This window comes from Thermobia domestica, chromosome 11, assembly GCF_964235325.1.
Source record: "Thermobia domestica chromosome 11, izTheDome1.hap1.1, whole genome shotgun sequence".
In the NCBI taxonomy this organism is placed as follows: Eukaryota; Metazoa; Arthropoda; class Insecta; order Zygentoma; family Lepismatidae; genus Thermobia; species Thermobia domestica.
Window position 1 is genome coordinate 254,391,468 of NC_137464.1, and position 23,240 is coordinate 254,414,707.

General features: G+C 37.3%; 1 protein-coding gene across 2 annotated transcripts in view; it reads right to left on the reverse strand.

Annotated features, from left to right (window-relative positions):
• Positions 1–23,240, reverse strand: part of Myo10A (unconventional myosin 10A) — a 744,055-nt gene that overhangs the window by 533,579 nt on the left and 187,236 nt on the right. For both annotated transcript variants that reach the window (XM_081732073.1, XM_081732074.1), the window contains one exon: positions 19,671–19,781. In XM_081732073.1, coding sequence (XP_081588199.1) covers positions 19,671–19,781 — 111 coding nt within the window. The remainder of the gene's footprint in view (positions 1–19,670; positions 19,782–23,240) is intronic.

A 23,240-nucleotide genomic window follows, 5' to 3' on the forward strand; every position in this document is an offset into this window, starting at 1 on the left:
TATATATCAAACAGGCAATTTCGGACATTTTGGGTCGTGCCATTTTAGTACATATGCTTATTTCAAACAAATTTGATTTAAAACAAATTTAGTGAAATAGTCCACAAGACTCTACGGCTGGGACTTCCTTTATAAATCTTCCGAAAGGGAGATAACTGAACCTGAAACTGAAATTTAAGATTACTTCATATCTTAGTTCTATTAGACGTATTAATATATGTATTGATTGAAAATGATATGAAATCTTTGAGTTTTACGTCCTACGGTATGGCGGTTAGGCTAAAGGACACGGTGATGATGAGATATGAGTGAAATGAAGAAAGTGGGAGGAAACGGGAGAACCCCGAGAAAACCCACGCGCACGGTGTTTGTCCACCACAAAGTTCACTTGGCGTGGGCTGGGATCGAACCTGCAACCCCTAGCACCAGAGGTGACCGCTCTACCACTGAGCCACCGCGCCCCTATGTATTGATTGACTTTCAAATCATACAAAGCTTAAGTATAGGAAAGCTTAATAGAAGGGCTCTGTCTATCTGCCCGTTTGTTGGGAATTAGGAATTAGATTTCTGAACTTTCGGCAGCTATGGACATATTAACCCGTTGCTTCAAGGGCGCCGATCCTGGGTGGGCCAGCTTCCCCCCCCCAAATCTCATGTGGCCCCCCTATTGTATTTATGAATATACAATATTTGGCATAATTTGAATCCAATTTCTCTTAAAATCCTCATATATATACCTTCTGCATCTGAATGCCCCCCCAAAAAAAATCTACAGAGAAATTGGCGCCCTTGTTTACGTTACGTACAAGGGATGATGTTCCTCGGCGATCACATTATCCGAGGAAAGGAAACGAAGAAAGGATTTGGGAAAGAAAAAAAGCGGCCTGCGACTTGTATGCTAGGTACCATCTCGGCATTTGCCTAGTGTGAATGAGTAAAACCCAGGAAAATCTCACTCAGGATGGCTAGCCTCAAAAAGTTTTTACACTTTTTTCGACCGAGTGTCCCTACAAGGAATCGAACCAGGGATCGCTCGCAACAAAGACGTTAGCGGTCCACCCTTTTGTGTTTGTCGACAGATATCAGAGCAAATATGGCAAGAGATAGTGACAATAGTTTTTGATATGGATTAAGTACCCCACGGATAGGTTCCATGTCCTTTGTTGATTTTGTTTAAACCGGAAGTGGTAGAAATCAACCATTTCCGGTTTCAACGCTAATCACTATCGAACAAAAACGGCAAGAGATAGCAAGAATAGTTTTCTTAAAACTGGATTCAGCGTTCCAAGGATAGGTTCCATTTCTATTTCTAGACTTCTACTGAAACCAGAAGTGGAAGAAATCTACAACTTCCGGTTTCAATTCTGATTTTCCCTAAGAAGAACACTAACATGTACCGACAAAGTATTTGAGAAGAAAATGTATTATTTTCGATCAGATAGATAAATATGATAGAAGGTAAAGAAGGGAGGGTAATACGAAAACTACAAGCTCTTAACTTCCGGTACGTCACCAGCCAGTGATACCAGAATACTTATGTCGATGATGATGATGATGATGATAACGCTATTGGTCCCTGACGACAAGAGGTTTCATCCACTGATTCATTTCTACGTTCTCTTCGCAAACTACTTCGTTCAACAACAAACTGTAAAACAGTTAAAAAAGCGTACCGTTCTCAACAATATGATCTCAAGCAATATTAGCAGTATAAACAGTATTTGTCCGACAAATAGAGTTCATAAATTATATACATCTGTCTCATGAGATTTGATAACAATCATAATACAAATTATCAAGTCTCAAAACAGGGAAAAAGTCATAAATTACTAACTATGGTCTAGGTAGGGTGAAAGTGCGTTTAATAGGCTATATATATTCAATGCTTCAAAGAAGAATAGCATATAGTCGATATATATCAACCACTGGATGAGAATATGCAACTATAATCTCGTTCCCACGCGTTGCATATGAACACTACATGCGTAAATCTCAAGACACACATAATTTACATATATGAGGTCACGGTGGCACGTTGTATATTGTGTGGTTATAGTTATCTGATCAAGTCACACGTTTAGTTACAAGAGAAGGATTCTGTGGTATACTGCTGGTCAAGCACTTTTTTTTTTTTTTTAAGACTTTCAAATTATGACATTCACACCAAAAGTAAAGGAAGTTTCCAGAACGACCGTTCTCTGTCAACAGGTATCTAATCAAAAATAGTATTTAGATATGGGTTCAGCGACCTAACAATACGTTGCATCTCTATTTTTATGTTTCTCTTGAAACCAGAAGTGATATAATTAATCTCTTACGGTTTCAAGATTGAAAAAAAAAATGGTAAAGATGGCAAGAAATGTGTTCAATATATGGATTCAGCACAGTGTTTCAGAAAAAAATATTCCGGGAGGGCACACTTAGTATTCGGAGGGGCACATATTATTTTCACATGGTACTATTCTATTTATTATTATATTATAGACCAAGGGCGCCTAAGGGGGGCAAGTATAAGCGACATTTCAAATTTAGTCTCAAATTTTGCGGTGACTATTCTAAAATATCTATTGGGTTTTCGATCTTCCGAAGCACAATTTCCTATAAAGGGGGAGCAAGTGCCCCACCTTGCCCCCCTGATGGGCGCCCTTGTTATAGACGTATTATTTTGGTCTCCTTCGGAGGGAACTCTCAGAGCTCAGGGGAAGACACACTGATTCAGCGTAGTCCCAAGCATAGGTTACTCTCCGACTGTATTCCGCTCTTGAAACCGGAAGTGGTATGAAGGAAGATAATATTTCTTCTTCTTTCTTTTTATTTATAGTGGCCCCGACTAGCATAGTCGCTAACGCTCTCGTCTTCGGTGCGACCGATCCCAGGTTCGATCCTCAGTGGGGGCACTAGGTCGAAAAAGTGTTAAAACTTTTTCAGGTCAGCCATTCTGAATGAGATTTTCCTGTTTTTTTTTCTCTCTCTCTCTCATTCCCAGCAGGCAAGTGCCGGGATGGTACCTAACACATAGGTCGCAGGCCGCTTCCTTTCTTTCCCAATCCCTTCTCCTTCCCTTTCCCCGGGAATGGTGTGATCGCCGAGGGACACCAGCCCTCATATGTGATAGCATGGTCATGGATGCCGAAAGCCCAGAAATCAAAATCCTAAAATCCTTTTTAATTAATTAATTAATTAATTTTGATTATTGATATGACCAGGAAAATTTCAGCAGAGAAGTCTCTAATGTATGGTCCGAAAGTTACTTACAATGTGTTCAGAATTTGCGCCATCTTCGAGTTCTAGTCCATTTATTTAAATGGAAAAATACTTCTTTTTCTTTGAAGTAAAAAAGTTATTCGCCTTCTGTACTTTATTATTAAAATTTGATTTTTAAACATTAAAACTAAACAGTGTGGGTCACAATAAGATTCACCACTACAATCTGTAAAGAACATATCTACAGCAACGATATACAGCTGGCTCGTTGAATTCAACAACTTTACTATTATTTTTCGTTCTTTTTTATTTACGAATAACATGCTCAAAATGGACACTGGGGTCCCTGATTCTATCCCCGGCCAAGTAAGTTTATGGTGGATTACCATCATGTCTGTGGGGTTTTCTTGAGATACTCCCGTTTTCTCCCACTTTCTCATTCCACCAAATCTTCCATCATCATTCGCTTGCCTTAATCATCCGTCTCCCTTTGCCTAAAGGGCATAAAGAGTGGGACGTTAAACTGAAAGATGTTTAAAATAGACACCGTGTCCCTGCAAACACACACACATTCTGAGGGCATCTATTCTTGGTGGTAGCCGTAGTGGATTACTTCTGCGCTTCCTGGAGACTTGAATTGTCCCTTCCGTATTCCACTTCTTCTTCAGCAAGCTCAAAATTTCAGCTTGGAAAGGACATTTTTGCAGTTAAAATTATATAAATTTCCTCTGCAAGGTTACGCGTCATTTAATTTTTGTATCTTCGTTCACATTGAAAATACGCTGCTCTACACTGTACCGGGTCGCCACCTTGAGTGACTAGGATTAGAATTAGAAATTATATTTCTGGGCTTTCGGCATCTATGGCCATGTCAGCCCGTCACTAGGATTAGGATTAGGAATTACATTTCTGGGCTTTCGGCATCTAAGGCCATGTTAGCCCGTCACTAGGATTAGGATTAGGAATTACATTTCTGGGCTTTCGGCATCTATGTCAATGTCAGCCCGTCACTAGGATTAGGATTAGGAATTACATTTCTGGGCTTTCGGCATCTAAGGGCATGTTAGCCCGTCACTAGGATTAGGATTAGGAATTACATTTCTGGGCTTTCGGCATCTATGTCAATGTCAGCCCGTCACTAGGATTAGGATTAGGAATTAGATTTCTGGGCTTTCGGCATCTAAGGCCATGTCAGCCCGTCACTAGGATTAGGATTAGGAATTACATTGCTGGGCTTTCGGCATCTAAGGCCATGTTAGCCCGTCACTAGGATTAGGATTAGGAATTACATTTCTGGGCTTTCGGCATCTATGTCAATGTCAGCCCGTCACTAGGATTAGGATTAGGAATTAGATTTCTGGGCTTTCGGCATCTATGGCCATGTCAGCCCGTCACTAGGATTAGGATTAGGAATTACATTTCTGGGCTTTCGGCATCTAAGGCCATGTTAGCCCGTCACTAGGATTAGGATTAGGAATTACATTTCTGGGCTTTCGGCATCTAAGGGCATGTTAGCCCGTCACTAGGATTAGGATTAGGAATTACATTTCTGGGCTTTCGGCATCTATGTCAATGTCAGCCCGTCACTAGGATTAGGATTAGGAATTACATTTCTGGGCTTTCGGCATCTAAGGGCATGTTAGCCCGTCACTAGGATTAGGATTAGGAATTACATTTCTGGGCTTTCGGCATCTATGTCAATGTCAGCCCGTCACTAGGATTAGGATTAGGAATTAGATTTCTGGGCTTTCGGCATCTATGGCCATGTCAGCCCGTCACTAGGATTAGGATTAGGAATTACATTGCTGGGCTTTCGGCATCTAAGGCCATGTTAGCCCGTCACTAGGATTAGGATTAGGAATTACATTTCTGGGCTTTCGGCATCTATGTCAATGTCAGCCCGTCACTAGGATTAGGAACAGGAATTAGATTTCTGGGCTTTCGGTATCTAAGGCCATGTTAACCCGTCACTAGGATTAGATTAGGAATTAGATTCCTGGGATTTCGGCATGTATGTCAATGTCAGCCCGTCACGTCTCTCGGCGATCAAACTATCCGAGGAAAGGGAAGGAAGGAAGCGGCCTGAGATCTGCATGCTAGGTACCATCCCGGAATTTTTCTGAATATGAATGAGAAAAACCCAGGAAAACCTCACTCCGGATGATGAGCCTGAAAAACCCTTCACACTTTTAAGACCGAGTGTCCCCACAGGGAATCGAACCCAGGAACCAACCTTATTGTCATGTCACATATGTGTTGCGAGATAACCAAAACAAACAAACAAACAGCAAACAAACAAAATGAGTTGCTAAATTCAATAAGCCATGTATCGTTTCTGTACAGAGTTAATAATGTTTATACTAGTAAACCTGGTTGCGCACCACGCTGTGCATCACTGAATTTGATTTTTACAATCAAAATGGCAGTTGACTGGGTTTGTAGAAAAAATTAGTAAAATCAAAGCACCAAAACTGATGTTAATTTCAAAGAAAGTAATAGAACTATTCTCCACACAAATAAATATGGTGACGGTATTTAGCGCCCTTATATTAAATAGAAAATAGATGGCAGGATTTAAAGTTCTTAAATACCACAGTACACTTAGTGGCCCGCGAGTGTAATTGAAAATGTTGAATGTGGCCCAGATGGTCCATGGCCCCTCATGGGCCTGGGTGAAACACCACAGAATCTACCATTCTACTCATAACTTTACCATTCTATCCCCCAAATATAGATCTACGTTTTCCCTTCAAAATTACCATTCTCCAATGAAAAATTATGCCTCCTCCCCGAAAAATCTCATGAGCGCAACATGCACTTTAAAATACGTCTGTTGTTTTAGGGCAACATAGTATCCGTATTTCTTTTCCATTTTAGACATTGTGTTGGTTCTTTTCATAATTTCTTTATTAAGAAAGGAATGAAAAATACGGAAAAGTACATTCCACTAATTTCAGAAAAGTACACTTTCGGCCTAACCCCAACAATAAGTCATCTTCGCTATATACCAAATATGATGATCAGTTCTTTTTAACACATTCTGCTAAAGGACCACCGAAGACGACACACCCTACGCATCGTCTGGTGTCCTGCTAACCTCAAAAAGTTAAAACGAAAACAACTATCCGCCTGAATGGAAAGGTGTAGCCATTTTGATGGTGGGGAAAGGTTGGTTGGTTGGGGTGGGGGGCAAGGAGGTAAAGAAGAGCCGGAAGTATATGCAGTACACACACAAAAAGAAAAAAAAAACAAAAAAAAAAAGAGGCGAAACAAGCAAAAGGAGGACCCAGGGTTACAAGAGGTCAAACTGACCAGACGTCTCATAACAGGTGACAGCAATATTAAACAGAAAACGTAGAGCCAACCTTGAACCTTATAGGTGAAGAGAGAGGCATTTACTTGAAAATCTTCCCACAAATATGTTGTTCCTACATTTTTTTTTTTATTACGGCATATGTGTTACAACTAAACTCATTTTCGTCTGTTATTTTTTTTTTCATATTTTATAGTGCTGAGAAAGTAGAACACTTTTTTCTTTCTTTCTTTTTTTTTTTTTTAAATATTCAATTGGCTCATCTTGTGTTCTCATTATGATCTAAACACACACACAGACAATCATTCATTTATTTAAACACGATTCTACTACATAGAACGTATCAATTTCAACATCTACTTATCTTCCCTATCGATTAATTTAGTCTTTATCACTTTTAGTTTTTCTTCATTTCTTTCAATAGGATTTCTTCAATTAAAATAAATAAGAAATTATATTACTCATTTCTTTAATGGCACTTAACATTTCTCTTCTTAAAACTTTAGCCATGTATACTTGGTTAATATGCTAATGTTATTTTTACACTTTCACTCTTTTCACTTCATTATATTACATTCTTAAGGCGCTTTAAGTGTTCATATGCAGAGGATCAGGGGCGGCTCATGACTGAATTAAAGTGTGCACGTTCAATTTATTTAACTTTCTTCTTTAAACACTGCATACTATACGTATCACTTTGTACATTGTTAAATACAATTAAATGACATTTTTTTAAAGAACATAAACATTGAGACTCAAATGGAATTATACCTTAAACCGCCCAGTGGTGTAGACAAAGGGGTGCCCCGGCACAATCCCCCCCTAGTGCAGTGGTATTAAAAATAGATTCTTCTCACATGCAGTATGTTGCATTTGTTGTCCCGATGTTATCATGTTATTTCTTTAATATAATTTATCACCAAGAAAATACTGTACATGTAGATTAATGCTAAAGGACCACTTATTTCTCAGAAGCTCTACCATTTAGCTTTTCATAAGATTTCAACAAACTAGTTCCATCTTGTATTCTTACTTTTTTCAGTTCTTTCTCTGTAACATGTACATTACAATTTACTATCTGCGCGTGTGAATAGATAGCATGAAGAAAAGGAAGTTGATGTTTTAGGTTTCTAAAAAAAATTACCGAGTTTCTGTTTAACTTATGCCGGGCATAAATTTTTAAGTCTGCGACCCATTCTGTAACGATCTGCGTCAACGAAACGCAAAATTTGCGATAAAGTTTGGATGGCTTTTTGCATTCCGACCCCCCAACGTTGCTTTGCTGTGCGCAGAATTTTAGGAAGGCTGGTACGGAATGACCTCCCTAGTTTCCATTTTTTAAACACAGGTCTGATTTATGGGAGGGACTACCACATCCACCCTCGGTAGGGCCGTTCAAGCAATACGGAACTTTCTGTATTTACGAATGAAGTACACCGTACATTACCAGACCAATGGCTGATGTAAACTGTCTCCCTTTAAAGCCAATGGCCATTTGGGAGTTGTGACTTCCCTGGTAGAGCTGTGAATCCAGCGCCAAACCTAAACTCCTGGGACAAGATTACACTACCACACTTACTCTTGAGGTACGAGAGTACGTTAGGATATGAATGTCCCATCCCGGACTCAAAAATATGCATACACGAAACGCTCTTTGAGGGCTGTACCTACATCATCCTCCCGGTAGTGTGTGGGTGCTCACGGTTCATATATATGCTTAACTGTATGAGCCCCCTTGATGAATTTCTGATACGCCACTGAATCCTCCTATTGATTCCAATATATGGGGAGTTCATCATACATTGGTATACAAGATATGAAGAAAATAGATCAATTTACCTTCAATCAAACAGAAATTTTCCGTTTTCGCCTATCTGTAAACTCCTTTTCTTAGTCACGGTATTAGGAAATGAAAACAGTTAAAGGGTAACACATAAATACAACAAAACCAAAAATTAAACTCCTGACGCTACAGCACTTAAGGACCAGGGCCTACGAGCCAGTTTGTGGCACTCATGCTTTTTGGTATGATGTGTGTTCAGCACATCGTCTCCCTGTACCGTTAATGCTGGCTTATCCTAGACCGGATTTCACTACTTTTTTCTTTCAAGTAGCTCCCCAATTGTTCCGTGAAAAGCAATTTTGCAAAGCTAGCTCTGCATCGAAAATCTGAGTAGACTTTCGAAGTGTGAGTGTGGAGGAAAATGGTTAAAATTAGCTGGGTCGAACAGGAAACTAATCAGGAAATGTCAGAAAGATTAAGGTAATGAAGAAACGCTGAGAAAAATTTCATTAGCTTGCAAAAAAAAAAAAAAAAAAAAAAAAGTGCGAAGAAACTGCTTTGAGAGAAATGTGACTCTTCCTCTTTTTCCTTCCCCTGATACAACGTATGGTGGAAGGAAAAAGAGGGAGATTGTTGCAATTGAAGAGGCCAATATTGAAGAGGAAAATTTTTACGTATATAGTAGACGAACATCATGAATAAAAACTCTTAAACTCATGGCAAGTAAGTTGCCAGTGATGACAGAACGTTCTATGATAATAGTGATAGACCTGTACTTACCTATACTTATCGTATCTTATGGGTAGAAAACATTAGTTAAGAAGTATGGAATTAAAAAAAAAATAATCTGTTAACGCCTCTACATGAGAACGATTATCAAACTCATTAAAAAATATCTTTGGCTGTGCGATATTTCGATCTATGATCAACCTTTTCAACCTAAGCAGTATCAAAAAATATTACTGATCGATGTGTCGATATTTTCCGATATTTCGATACATCAATCAAGTTTCGATATTTTTTCGATTTCCAAATCCGAATATCGAACAGCCCTATCCTTCGCCACAAAATAATTCACACTTTCAATCTGAATCTGAAATGAAATGTTTGTTTTACGTCCGACAATATTCCAGCTAAACTATAGGAGACGGTGATGATGGGAATGAAGGAAATGATGGAATGAAGAAAATGAGAGGAAACGAGAAAACTCACGCACACGGTGTTTGTCCACCATAAAGCTCATTTGGCGCGAGCTGGGATCGAATCAAGGACCCCATGCACCAAAGGGGAACGTTCTATCACTGAGCCACCGCGGCCCGTAGTTGGTTGGTGAAGTGTTAACACTCCTTTTAGTACCGATGCTATAAAGACACATTAATTTATCGAAGGATCCTAACGATATGAACTCCCACCAGGAATCAAACCGAGGTACCCCGTTACAAAGACGCTTACGTTAATTGTATGGCCAGGAGATGTCAATCTCAGCTATTAACATAAAGAATGTTAACAGGTGCTAATGTCTATTTCCAAGCAATTTACTATTGATAAAGACTGTTACGTTCGATGCAAACAGAAACTTTAAAATTTATGACAGTCGAAGATGCAACCAAGCGTTAGATGTACAAACACAGCCGGAAATACAAGTATAATGCTTATAAAAACTTATTTACTACAATATATATATATCACAAGAAAGGAAATGTAGTGTAGATTTCCATAGTTTTATTTGGTATCCTTGGCTAATGCAAGGGTCATTGTTTTTCTTTGTCTCTCTCTTTCTACCTAGGTAGGATGGCTGACTGCACAATATAAAATAGCCTACCGTATGACTCACAATAATATAAAGTAATTTCGTTGTTTTTACGCTACATAGTTTGTATGGATTAATTTACATAATATTACACAGCAGTTATGGGTGTAATGCCCTCAGGGTTTATTGAAATAAGCGGTAGAGAATATAGAGGAAAATCATGTTGTCAATTAAAAAGTTCAGATTATCTAAAATCCACAAAGAATGGAACTTTGTGACTACCTCATTTTTGCCCAAAACAAACACACACTGACTTGCCCTTCTCATGGTCTAGAGCATAATTTCTCAACCTGGAAGTCGCGAGAGGCTCTCACGGCGGTCACAAAAATAAGCGGAAGCGATAAATATAATTAGAATCTAATACCGGAAAATATTTTTAAATATTATTCTGAATTTTGTTCTAATAGGCAGATTTTTATTTTTATCCATACTGTTAAGAACAACAAAAAATAGGTCTACTAAACATTTTCAACAGATGTAGAATTGTTTAAAAATCAATTTAAATGAAAGAGGTACGATATGAAAGAAAATGATGAGAACTGCATATTGAAATACCAGCAAAATGCATGTGCAACAAATTCTGCATATTGAAATACAATTAAAATTGAAAGCTAATGAGATACCTAAGTATGGTGTGATTTCACTAGTGCGGCAATGTCCGGTTCAATCTTCGTGACGCACATTATCAAGTCATTTAAAATGCTCAAATTACAAATCACTTTATTTTTTACCATATGAGTTATGAAGTTTTAAAATTTTCAAACGGCCTTCAGTATGAAAAAGTATGACGGATCGGATTCGTTTTTTGTAATATGAATGAACTTACCAATTTGGTTTTAATACATTCGCTTTTAGGGAAGTTACTGTATCCACTATGTACAAGAAATGGATTCTACTTTTATAGCAATAGATGGATATCATGAAATAACAGCAATAGGTAAATTAAAAATCTCACACAAGCTTATTACAAACTAGAAATTATAAGGAGGTCGCTGGCAAGAGGATGTGATAAAATGGGAGTCGTGATAGGAATTAGGTTGAGAACCACCGCTGGTCTAGAGGCTAGTGCGTGCTCACCTTTGTGCATCGGGTCCTGGGTTCGATTCCCGGTGAGGACAGCTTTGAAATTTGAACAAATTACGGTGGTCTGGAATCATATTGTATACAATCTCGATATTGAAAAGGGGATATGAAATTCCAGTCCTACCAACCTTCAATTCCTTAAAAACTTTGTTCGAAACCTACATATTAAAATATTATTTCTAGAATTTGCACTAGAATCAATAAGCATCAACAACCACTAATAAGAAACAGAATTGGAAGAGATTCGGTCAGGCCTGTATTAAAAAATATACTGTTCCGGAGTATGGCTTGTTGAAATATGGAAAAATCCATGGAGAACTTAGGATTGCTCCCATCGGATTTGAACTCGAGACATCCTGGTTGTCAAGAAAACGCTATGGCTCGCAAAGCTTTCTTCTGTGACCTACAACTTTTTTTTCGAAGTTACTTACAAGATGTTCAGAATTTGTTGAAGACATTAGTTGAAGTCAGAATATTTGGGGAATGTGCTGAGTTATCAGTGGGATCAAGTGCTGTACGGAATATGATCGACATATACTGAAACCACTGGCGACTCTGGCATGTAAAATTTGGCTGGGACATCAAAGAAAGTGATTTAAATGATAGTACCTAGCCCAGCCTGTTTTTATCTTCGATTCCATTTGTTACCTTTGTGCTTACCTTTACGGACTCCCTAAGGTATATCAAGAACTCTGTTATAATCGTCCCATTGATAATTCAGCCTGAAAATTATATTCCAAATAAATATAGTTATTATTATTTATATGTTATTCTGTCGTTAGTTAATAAATTAAATTAGAATAAAATATTGAATATTTTGTACCTCAAAATATTTGGAGATATGTCCCCCTCGTCCCCCTCCCCAGAAACGCCCATGACTGAAACATTTGTTTCTTCATTGCTCAAGTGATGACATGAACATTTTGACAAAGTGGTCTCTGAGTGGAACAATGCAGAGTCCCGGAACATACAACATGTTTCCTCCAATTTTCTCAAATTCACTGAAATGCGTAATACAGCGTTATTCGATGGGATGTTTCAATAGGAATATAACGTCACTTTTTTCAGCACTGAGGCTACATGAGATGGTTCGTATTGTTTAAAGCAGAATCTGAGCCAGTACTCGGAATTTCATGCCAGGCAAGTTCTGCAATCTGGGATGGAACCCGAGATCACCTACGTATAAACCAGGAGCATTTACTACTTGACTTTAAACAACGTTTTTTTTTTTTTTTTTGGTGTGTGTGTGTGTGTGTGTTGTTGTAAGGGAAAGGAATGAAATCTTTCAGTTTAACGTCCCAGGATTATGTCCTTTACGCTAAGGATGACGGGTGATTAAGACAAGTGAATGATAATGAAAGAATTAGCGGAATGAGACTGTGGAAGGAAACGGAAGTACGCCGAGAAAACCCACGGACTCGATGTTGTCCATTACAAATTTACTTGGTCGGGAATCGAACCCAGGACCCCACGCACTAGACATAAGTGCTATAGTAATGAGTCACCATGTCCTTCTAAGAGGAAGAGAAAATGAAATCAATAAGTTTTACGTCCCATGCTTATGCCGGCTAGGCTAAAGGATATGATTATAAGAGGAAGAGAAACGAATTCCATTCTTCGTATAGACTGACTGCAACCCAGGGGCGGATTCAGGGGTGGGTGACTGGGGCGATCACCCCCTCCAGAAGAGGAAACTTTCTTATTTTATATATAAATAAAACCTATCCCAGAGTTTGAAGCTCTTAAAAGTAGCTCTAAGTAACAGTATTACCACCCACCGCCCACCCCAGAAGTCCGTCTTGAATCCGCCCCTGCCGCAGCCAACCAAAAATTACTATATGACTGTTGAGGACATCCTTATATGAGCTGGGTTTGGGTATTTTTTTTTCTTTTAAGGTGAGTGAACTGGAAGCTTCCACCCAATCGACATAAGTAGAGCTACTATTAAAATGTCATTCGGGCACCGATAAATACCTAAATGTCACTGACGATTGCGTAACTAGAAAAACTAGAATATAAAGATTTTTTTTTTCACTTCTTGGACAGCTTACCGTATTAAAGTAGTTAAGTGGTGGTAGTATTTTTTTTAATTTTTTATTTTTTATAAACTGGTCTAAACTGAATGAATTCGGTTTTAAATGACATGAGAGAAAACAGTGTATTCAACTATAGCCATTCCTTGTTTCCCTTTCTGACGTAGGTCTATGTTAATTCGACGCGAAATAGCAGCAATTTTACATTAAAATGCTCACACATTGGTTTAGTAATGTTGCTCACCAGAAGAGAAATAAATTTTTCTAGTCTCGTTTGTATATTTACGGTATAAACTTTGATTGATTGATTGATTGATTGATTTTGAGTTTTACGTCCCGTTCAGCAGCGAGGCTATATGAGACGTGGACCTACTAATTAACGTGGAATCCGAACCACATGAGCTCCCGCCGGGAATCGAACCCGGGTCTCCCGCGTGGTATAAACTTTGTACCTTGATTCTTTTCTTTCATCTTTCAGTTTAACGTTCCACGAATATCCCCTTTAGGCTAAGGGAGACGATGATCAAAATAAATTAATAATGATGGAAAAATTGGTGGAATGAGAATGTGGAAGTAAATGGGAGTACCCTCAGAAAACCCAAGGACACGATGTTGTCCACCACAAACTTACTTAGCCGGTGATCGAACTAGGGACACCAGAGGTAAGCGCTCTACCACTGAGTCACCATGCACCCGACGAGGCCTCATCTCGGTGAAATTAAAATACCGCTAACTTTACAGTAATTACATGATATCTTCAAATAGATAAAGGTTAATCGAAATGTGGAACAAGAGCGCCCTAGACAATATCATTTTATATGAGATACCGTTATCACGATTCACTTATCTGCTTTCGATTTCGAGCAATTTTGATTATCGGCATTTATTTTCGCGATTCTAAACACCTGAAAACGAAAAGCCACTAGGTGACTTGTGATAACGGTACCTCACGCAAAATAATATTGTCTAGAACGCTCTTGTTCCACATTTCAATTATCTCTTATCTACTTGAATATATCACATAATTACTGAAAAAATTAGCGGTATTTTAATTTCGCCAGGATGAGGCCTCTTTAAGTTCATCGAGAAGTTATCAGAAACCTTCTGCGTCACGAGAAATCCGCGACGGGTGTAATATAACAACATTTAAACTGTATTTATTATCGGAATATGCTGTGTAATCACGCGTATTTTTTAAATGTTGATAACTGCTGTTCATTGAGTTTGTACTATCACTTATCAATCTGTAACTTTTTATAGTATGAAAATGAAATCTTTAAATTTTACGTCCCACGGTTATGCCGGTTAGGCTAAAGCAGACGGTGATGATGAGAAATGAATGAAATAAGTTAGTGGAATGAAGAAAGTGGGAGGAAACGGGAGAACCTCGAGAAAACCCATGAGCACGGTGTTTGTCCACCAGAAAGTCCACACGGCGCAAGCTGGGATCGAACCAGTCCCCAAACACCAAAGGTGAACGCTCTATCACTGAGCCACCGCGCCCCCTTTTTATAGTATGAATCCTGTAATACGAACAGTGTTTTGAGATCCCAGTCTTGGGTGAACTAGTGTTACCCTGCCCACGAGATTAGAGAAATTTCTCATCTCGTTTCATGGGCAAGTAGAAAATCCATACCAAAGTATAAACCCTAGTGTTGATTTCAGTTTTCTAGCGGAAGGGCGGGGGAGACTTTCAATACACGCTAATAACAATATTGGGAAAATACTGGTAACACACATTGAGCACGATTGAAGATACCGTCTTCTGGGGGGATTTTCCCCGGGCCACACCACTAAAATCATTACTGACTGTAGCTAAAGTGGCTGTTCTGTTCTTAGAGTGGTTCGAAGTAACATTGAATTGAGATTATCGGAGCGCTTTTCATCACCAGATGGCAGCACGTGTCCCCCCCATCTTTGCAATGTAGAATGCGACAATATTCATAAAACAATTGCATCAGCTTCAAGCAATAAATATTCAAACTCTCCCACAGACAAGTTAAATCGATAATCAGAGCATAATCCGTATACTTCTCTGCTTTTTGATGATTCTGAAGAGCTTTTACCCATTAGTAAACAAAATAATCAAATAATACACGAATAATTATCTAATTATCTATTCAATTTGTCTTTGGAGAATGTTTCAATATTGATCCCTTGCATTTGAACGAATTGCATAGAGTATTATCTCTTCTTACAAAACACATTGGAAATATTTCGAATATTGTGCTGCCATCTATTGCCGAAAATCGAGCACTTCATTATATATTTACCTCAAATAGAAAATTATCTTGTAACACTCTATAAGCTACAACGCTCTCACTTCTTGCTCCAAAACCTCGTTGAAGCAAGTTCGAATTCACTAAACGTTCACCCCTTTCCTCTCTTCGTAGGATTTCGTGTCAGATATTTTAGTTTGACGATTATTTTCAAAAACTATTCTAAAAATCTCGAATCCTTTGACGTAAGATTTTTCTTTCCGGTTCCTCATAACCGCTTAATATACAGGCAGCAGTTAAGAAAGAAAGGTACCATATATATACACAAATTCTACTATATGATCTTTCACAATAACTTCCGACCGAATTGACCAACTAGAATACAGTTTCCTGTATTGTACAGTCCATGAATCGAATCAACAGAGGAATGACGGGATTTTCCCTGTTCAAGTAATTTCTCTACCCATTCTATCCAGGCAAATATTTTGTCTCATTTCATATACATATACATCAGTGTCAAAATAAATAAATAAAAGCTTCATCGAACCCTTGTACAGAACAGTGGCGTATGAAAGATAGTTTCCGGGCCTTAATACCAATTTCTAACAAGATATCATTCAAAAATATTCATTCACCATATTAGAATATGTACTGTATACAGTGGCATATTTACGATTTTGTTTCGGGAGGGGCTTTGCTAACTTTCGGGAGGGGCTTTGCCTGGAAATGTGAAAATTCTGCAAGATATTTCATTTACTTTACTATACTAAGTAAGATTTCGGGGGAGCTTAAACCCGGAAGCCACCCCCTAAATACGCCACTGACTGTATACAAAAATCGCTGGTGTCCTGAAAACGATATAATTTTGGGTGCTTGAAGATTCTCCACACACACACACCCAAATGTAATTCTGTATACGCCGTTGGTACGGAAAATGATGCATTCTCTACGCCAAAGAAAACTGAATTAAAATTGCTCTACCCCGTTTTGAAATCACTGACAAAATAATACGTAGGATATATACATACGCATTTTTGTGTATTCACGCAATAATTTCCACTTTAGGTCCTTTTGTACGTATCGTACAGTACATAAATTTGTTTTCAGTACGTACAGCCACTAAATCACCGTGCTCCGTCTAACGTAAGAAAAGCAAAACAAAAGAAACAGAATAAGAAACGAGCGGAAACCAAGAGATTACCGATGAAGTGATAACGGAAGAAATAGATCAACATGAATCGTCAATGGAGCGCCCTCTTTTTTTCGCCCCACTTCCACTCTGGAATTGGTGCGAGCTATGTCTCTGTGGTTCACAGTTTTTCTCAGCTGCTAGTAGTACCATAAACGCTCTGCAGATGGCAGCACGTCTCTTGATAAGTCTTAACGAATTAACAAATCTATGCCTTCTACAAGCAGCTTTTTACGTCGTATATTTTTTTCAAACAAATGTATTCTTTTTCCCTCTGATCTAAAATTCATGGCTCTTTACACACTAATATTTTGTTATGGTCAAATATTTATTATGTATTGGTGGTTTCGAAAAAAAAAATTCTCTTAAATTATAATAGGGAGCTATCATATAATGTATGTTTGTTAAATATTACATAATCTATAGAATATTTTTGAAAAGTTAAGTTAGGAACTACCTACTCAGGGGGTACCTAACTTCTTGTTTGGTTAAACAATTGGAATTTGATGGCATAACCACGTATTTACATAACCCATTTTGGGGGAAAGTGATAAAATATTGTGAATTCGACTTTCAAGATACTGAATTATTATTATTATTATTATTATTATTATTATTATTATTATTATTATTATTATTATTATTATTATTATTATTATTATTGGCGATGCTTTACCATTCCTAATTTGAAGGGAAGTCTCTAAATCTGGTACATTCGACTTACAATATATATATATATATATATATATATATATATATATATATATATATATATATATATATATATATATTATTCACGACTCTTTTGGTCCTTCTTAAATGACTATTTGGCGACTTAACAAATCTAGCGACTTTAGAGCTACGAACAACGCATCCTTCTGTAATCAGACAATTTTGACCCTGAGTATTTTGATATTTCTTTCTTTTTTTTTCTTTTTGTTTAACAAAAGCGCTAAAAGAAAGGAGAAAATAATAAAACCGCCATACAAACAGAAAATATTATTAATAATCCCTTAATAGCTGAAAATAATTCCTAACCATTATTTATATAAAAAAATTTGAAGTCTGTGCGAGATTTTTTATATACAGGGTGGCCCAAAAGTAAGTATATATCCCTACATTGATCAAGTATAACATTCTAGCTTATAGATTTATTTACTTCGGCTGTTCCGAGCTTAAGATATAAGTACAAAGACATTAAGAAATAATAAAGAAACTAAGTCTACTTGCTGGATACCAATAAGAAATGATATGAAAAGCAATGAGTTGGTCAGTATGTGCCTGTATACCTACTTTTGGGCCACCCTGTAGAAATGGTAATGAATTGTCTTCAGCTTTTAAGCGATATTATCTGCTTTTTAGTAGGTTCTTGAAGTTTGTTACTTTTTATTTTAACTTTATTTAATTTTTCAAGTTTTTCGTTACCCTCAGTAGCTAAGTTATGGGAACACCGTTATCAAAAGATTTGAGTGTGAGACTCACGTCCGCGTGATCTTCCCAATTTTCGGCGTACACTTACAGTCGTGAGGCAAACTGGGAAGTCACATGAATAAAAGATGTGACGGCCACTAGATCTAGAAACTCGTGATACATCTGTTATTAGAGATAAGCCGACGCAGGGCGCTGGCCACGTGTTAGAGCAATAGTTCAGCTGGTCGCTAACAGATTGCGTTGAAGCGACTCTCGCCCACAAAAAAGGCTATTAAGGTTGGTGTAAAGGGACAAGTTTTGCCAACAGATGTCACTACAGTTTTCGTATCTGTCATGTTTTTTTTTCTTTTCTCTTACATTTCTCTTACAAATTTCAACCTAGAGACTTGAAATTTTCGGAGAAGGAACTTGATAGCCTATCGAAGGCAACAATCCGTGTCGATTTCTTATTTTGAATTTTGTTCATTGTTGAAAGAGTTATATTGTTAAAGGTTTGGATATCCCTTTCGACAAACAAGCCATTTCAACAATGAAGAAAATTCTAAATAAAAAAATCGGCACAGATTGTTGTCTTCGATAGGTTATGAAGTTCCTTCTCGAAAAATTTGAAATTTCTAGTTTGAAATTTGTAAGAGAAATCGTGAATTTTCGTGAAAGGTAAAAAATACATGAGAAAGAGAGAGACGAAGAATGGAGTGACATCTATCGGCAAAACTTGTCCCTTTAAACTAACCTTAAGTCGAGTTTGTTTTTCAGTAAGCACACTAACTACCTATAAAATTGATCGGTCAAGAAAACATGCGTGATCGTGTATGTGTAAATTGGTCTACGCATTACCCGGGCCGCAAGAAACCGGGGAAGGCTAGGGGGATGCAACCGGGGCATGTGCCTCAGGCGCGTAGTTCGTGGGGCGCCTAAAAGAGCGATATGTATACATTGAAAGGGCGTCGAATTTCGAATTTGCCCGGGATGGCAAAAAGCCAAGTTACAGACTTGCGCATTATGGAACTATATGTGAACACACACACCGTACTAATCTGTTGAACAGTTTCAATGGTCTAGTTCCAAAGATTACCATTATATCCTAATCCGTGGAAGTATACAGAAGTTATGCGTGAACATAGACACACACCGTACTAATCTGTTGAACAGTTGCATGGTTTAATTCCAAAGATTATCATTACATCCTAATCCGTGGAAGTATACAGAAGTTATGCGTGAACATAGACACACACCGTACTAATCTGTTGAACAGTTTCATGGTCTAGTTCCAAAGATTATCATTACATCCTAATCCGTGGAAGTATACGGAAGTTATGCGTGAACATAGACACACACCGTACTAATCTGTTGAACAGTTTCATGGTCTAGTTCCAAAGATTATCATTACATCCTAATTCGTGGAAGTATACAGAAGTTATGCGTGAACATAGACACACATCGTACTAATCTGTTGAACAGTTTCATGGTCTAGTTCCAAAGATTATCATTACATCCTAATCCGTGGAAGTATACAGAAGTTACGCGTGAACATAGACACAACACATATATTTCTTGACGTCGATTAAATAATTACATATTAATTAAATGAAAATTCTCTCTTACCTTGCCATTGATAACAGCCTGTACAGTGACCACCTGTCCTGCGCGATGATACTCCAAAACCTCCCCTGGCAACACATAACCAACGCCAGGGTCGAACCACACCAAATCACCCTGTAAAATAAAGATAACAGTAAGAGATACTCTTTACTTTGTTATACTGTACATACACAACGCGAATTACAAACGAATTCCTGTGTATAATCCACGTATAAATATTCAACAAGCTTTAAAAATTCGCTAATGAATTCTCTATGTATATGTGTGTGTGTGTGTGTGTCTGTCTTTGCTTTTTTTTTTTTTTTTTTCAATTTTGAGACCTCCATTCGATAGAACATCAAAAAATATCTGAGAAAGAGATGGAATTTTTCGCGTTACTTTTACCGTTCCCGAGATATTGGCCTAAAAATGGCCGATTTTTGAAGATTTAAAAAGCCATATCTCGGGAATCATAAGTAATAGAGATATGATATTGATGTCGATCAATACCTTAGAGGATGATACATATTTTGGTACCACACAGTAACCGGTAGTCACTGTCTAACTGGCCACTGGCCACTAGTTAATGTCGGTAGCAAAATGTTTGTCATTCTCTTAGGTATTGATTAACACCAATATCATCTCTCTATGACTTACCGTTCCCGAGATATTGGCCAAAAAAGTTTCGATTTCTGGATATTTAAGGAGCCATATCTCGAGAACCGTAAGTCGTAGAGAGATGATATTTTGCGAATTTTTCAATTTTGAGCATGTGTCTTCGTAAAACAACATATCGTAGAACGTTTTGACATAACTTTAAAACAAAACATGTATAAAAATTTAGTACTGGATAGATATATTACAAGAATTCTTTAATGAGTATAATAATAAAATACATAAAATTATTGGTATAAAGCCTGTAGAAGTTAATAAGAAAAAAAATAATTTTATTTAAGTTCGTTCTGTTTTTTTTTTTTTTTCTGAGAAAATAGGTGGAAGTATTTTACAATTACTTATCGTCTTTTCGGATGCAGAATAATACCCTTTCAATATTACATAGACGTAGTGGCTTGTAGCATTGGATCCCCCCCCCCCCGAAAGATTGGATCTCTCCTAACAAAAAAGTCTCTATTTTTTTGTGATCTCACTGTATTCATCATCCTTATAGTCTAGTTCTTAAGAATTTGTATAAGAGTGTAACGTCATGTAATGTTTTTCTTTGCTTAACAGTGTGGAATAACTATACCATCTTCGTTTTTTTTAGGCCCTTGATTTATATAAAAAATTTCTCTCTCTCTCTCTCTCTCTCTCTCTCTCTCTCTCTCTCCCTGAATTAAACTAGTTACTTTTACTGGCTTCTTCGTCAAATCTAGTTAAATGTTCCCTTGCCCTTTGATTTTATTGATTTGATTTATGTAGGAAGCAATTGAAATCTTTAAGCTTTATGTCCCACGGTTATGCCGGCTATGCTAAAGGAGACGGTGATGATGAGAAATGAATGAAATGGTGGAATGAAGAAAGTGGGAGGAAACGAGAAAACCCACGCACACGGTGTTTGTCAACCGCAAAGTTCATTTGGCGGGAGTTGTGATCGAACCAAGGACCCCATGCATCAGAGCAGAGAACGCTCTACCACTGAGCCACCGCGGCCTCTTGATTTGATTTAGAGTTTAGGGTCCCTTTGAGCAGCGAGGTTGTATGAGACGTGGAGCTACAGCTTAACGTTGAATCTGAACCACATGAGTTCCCCGCCAGGAATCGAACCCGGGTCTCCTTCCTTGCTTTTTGATAATGAATTTGTAATAAATATTCATTCAACCTTATCCGAGTTCAACTTAATAATCAAAATTTAATTTTAATAGATTTAAAGAGTAAGGAACATTTAAATAGAGTTGAAGTAGAAATCTGTAAAACCAAAATACTAACAAAATTTCCATTTCAAAGAAAATTAATTCTCCGTAGAAATCAATGGTCTAAAAGAAACAAAGATGGCGATTGTATTCGAACATGTTAAGAATTCTCGTTTCAAAGTTCCTATTAACTCAATAACAGCTTTCAGTTCCAGGGGAAAAAAATATTGGGTAATTGTTTAGAAATGGGGGGCCAAAATTAGTGAAAAACAGGATGATTTACAGGAGAAATGAGTTTACAGTGTTGTGAAAATATCGTACACAATTTTTTAAAGAAAGTAAGTTAAGGTAAATGGAAGTGATTGCCCATTTTATGACGAGAACAGAACCAACGAACCCCTGCGGGGCTTCTAGCCCCCGTTCCTACTACTACTATTACTACTACTACTACCCCTACTCCTACTACTACTACTACTACTACTTATACTATGAATCCTAATTTAACATGTGAAACCATAAAATGACCGAATCGGAATATCATATCGCAAAAAAGTAAGTGAAAAAGCTGGGCCCCCCAAAGCTAAACAATAACCAATTCTTGTAAATAAGATGTCTCAATTTAATTTATCTGGTTTCCATAGAAGGGTCGCATCTCAAGTTTGGTGCGAAAAAACGTGCTGAAGAACTTTGGTTTTTTAAGATTGGTTTACCATGAAGTCCTTTATATCATTTATTTATTTGTTTATTATTGTCAACAAAACAGGCTATAGCCCAATTACAGTGTTGAGAATTACAAAATTACATATTCATAACGGCATTTCTAAATTTCTTAGGCGACATATTACATATATCAAATTCATTGTTATTTGCACACATTCTATTATACAAAGCGGTTACTCTCCAGATTGGTGATTTCATCAATATATTAGTTTTTGATTATTTTTTTACAGTAATAGAGGCCAGTGTTTTCGCGCGGTTTTTAATGTAGGAACAAGAAAGTTCAATGAACGAAGTAAGTCAGGATAGTCCAAAATATTTTGAGTTATTTTCTTAAATCATTCACTCATGGCGTCTTTATTCTAGTGTTGGAAGACGAAAGTTCTCAAGGATGGTGTTATAACTGTCGTAACTGGGATAAATATGAGTTTCTTTGTGGGTTAGAAATTTCAAAAATTTTCCCTGTATTCTCTCTACTGTATTCTGCTTACGATTTTTTAAAATTTAGATGGACTCCAAATAGTAGACGCATATTCTAACTTTGAACGAACATATTCATTGTACAACTTTTGTAATGTTGAAGAGTTCTTAATTCTTTTCCTGTTTTAATCACGAATCCGAACAGTTTGAATGTTTCACTTCTTATATTTACAATGTGACTGTCAAACGTGAACTCAGTATCAAACGTAACACCAAGATCCTTAACTGAATCATGTCTATTTACTACACATCTATTAATTACATAATCAAACTGAAGAGGTGATTTGCTCTTAGTGAACAATAACACTTTGCACTTGCTTGCATTGACTCCAAGTTGATTAGAAGAACACCAGTTACTAATATGATCTAGACCTTGCTGCAGTGTTATGTTATCGTTTAGAGAATTGATTTTAGCATATATTTTTTTAGATCATCCGCATATAATAATTTTTCATAGTCAGAAATGTAGTCAGATAAGTCATTAATAAACAAGAGAATAACAATGGTCCTAAGTTTGAACCCTGAGGAACTCCTGAGGATGCAATTT